Source organism: Arachis duranensis, chromosome 2, assembly GCF_000817695.3.
Source record: "Arachis duranensis cultivar V14167 chromosome 2, aradu.V14167.gnm2.J7QH, whole genome shotgun sequence".
In the NCBI taxonomy this organism is placed as follows: Eukaryota; Viridiplantae; Streptophyta; class Magnoliopsida; order Fabales; family Fabaceae; genus Arachis; species Arachis duranensis.
The window spans coordinates 54,515,677-54,517,463 of NC_029773.3; the positions used below are offsets into that span (position 1 = coordinate 54,515,677).

A 1,787-nucleotide genomic window follows, 5' to 3' on the forward strand; every position below is an offset into this window, starting at 1 on the left:
CCTTAAGTCCCATGGCGTCGAACACGTTTCTGAACAACATATTAGAGTCGGCTCCTGTGTCGACGAGGATGCGCCTGACTAATCTTGTGCCGACCATTGCTATAACTACCATGGGGGGTTTTTAGGAAGGTCGTTGAACCATTTATCTTCTAGGCCAAACGAGATTGTGGGGTGCCTTTTGCTGGTGGCAGGGCCATCCGTCGAAATGGAGAGTACCCGGGTGTCCTTTCTTACTGCCGACTTGGATTTGGGGGGGCTGTCTCATCCGACCACAATGTTAACCACGAAAGTTGAGGGATTGCCGGCATCCCCTGAGGGTTCTTGCCTTGGCTTGAGAGGTCGGCTCCGATCTTCCTCGGAGCATTCCCTTTCCCGCCTCCTCGGCTCCCTGATGAGCCGAGAGAATTTGCTCAGCTTTTCTTCTCTGATGGCTTCTTCCAAGGCATCTTTGAGGTCGAAGCAGTCTTGGGTCTTGTGCCCAAACCCCTTGTAATAATCGCAGTAAAGGCTATTGTTGCCTCTCGTTCTCTCTTTCAGTGGTTTAGGCCTTGATAGGATTCCCTTGTCTGCAATTTGTTGGTAAACTTCTACTATGGGCACCGTAAGTGGCGTGTAGTTCGTGAACCTTCCTATCCGTGGGTGCTTGGGTGGTTTGTTTAGGTTGCTGTCACTGGGAGCTTCTTTGTACCTGTCGGCTTGGGGGGCCTGTCGGGCTGACGAGCTACGGAGCTGCCATTTGTTGGCTGCTACAACCTGGCTGACTTCTTCGTCGTTGATGTATTCCTTGGCGACGCTTTGAATTTCCTGCATGGTCCACACGGGCTTGGTTTTGAGGTGCTTCCTAAAGTCTTCGTTTAGTAGGCCGTTTGTTAGGCATAGGCTAGCAACTGAGTCTGTGAGGCCGTCGATCTCCAAGCACTCGTCGTTGAACCTATCTAGGAACTTCTTAGTTGGCTCCCCAGGTTTTTGGGTGACCCCAGTAAGTTGATTGAGTGTTTTACTTTGGCTATACGTGTCGTGAACCGGGCTAGGAACCTCTGGGATATGTTTGCGAAGGTTGTGATGGACCCTTGTGGGAGTGTGTTGAACCATCGGATCGCTGGGCCGGCCAACGTTACGGGAAACGCCCAGCATCTAACCGCGTCGCCTACCCCTTCCAAGTTCATCCTTGCTTCAAAGGCTGTGACATGCTCCTAGGGGGTCCTTGGTCCCATCATACCTCATGTCCGTCGGCTTGTCGAAGTTTCTCGGGAGCCGAACCTTGAGGATTGACGGGTGAAAAGGGGTCGCTCCCATGATAACGGGGTCTTCCTGTCTCCAGGCTTCCTCTTTCTGGGACCCCCAACGGCTTTCCGACCTACTTCGAGTGGGTCTGGATGTTGCTTGTGTGCGCGCCTCCTCGTGCCTCGTCAGGCTTCTACCCTGGCTCTCTTGTGCGCGAGAAGGGGAGCGGGTGTGGGCATGGGACCAGCTTGCGCTGCCGTGTGAGTGGCTGGTATTTTCGTAGGATTGGGCCCTCACCGCCAACTCCCGCTCGATGTTTTGTACTCTGTGCTTGAGTTCCTGCATGATCTTGGCGCTGTCGGCTCCAGTTCCCCTGAAGGGGTGCCTTTCGGGGTCTAGGTATACATTTGGTTGGGTTGAACAGATAATCTCAGGTGTTCAGTAGCGCGGGCTATCGAGCTCGCTCTGCTCAAACGGGCCCCGCCTTCTTCGTGGAGCTCCTCTGAAGTGATGGGTCGCTCCATGTCCGCGCCGGGATCTCCACAGACGGCGCCAATATTTGT

At 54.1% G+C, this 1,787-nt stretch overlaps 1 protein-coding gene across 1 annotated transcript; it reads right to left on the minus strand.

Moving 5' to 3' along the window:
• Nucleotides 1-261: 261 nt before the first annotated feature.
• On the minus strand, nt 262-1,092 carry LOC107474374 (uncharacterized). The gene has a single exon (XM_016093999.1). It carries the CDS (start codon nt 1,090-1,092, stop codon nt 262-264), a length of 831 nt encoding a protein of 276 aa, XP_015949485.1.
• Nucleotides 1,093-1,787: the final 695 nt, after the last annotated feature.

What these genes read in the sequence shown, in the direction of transcription:
- LOC107474374 (XM_016093999.1), bottom strand. Translation starts at nt 1,092, where the DNA reads ATGGTTCAACACACTCCCACAAGGGTCCATCACAACCTTCGCAAACAT.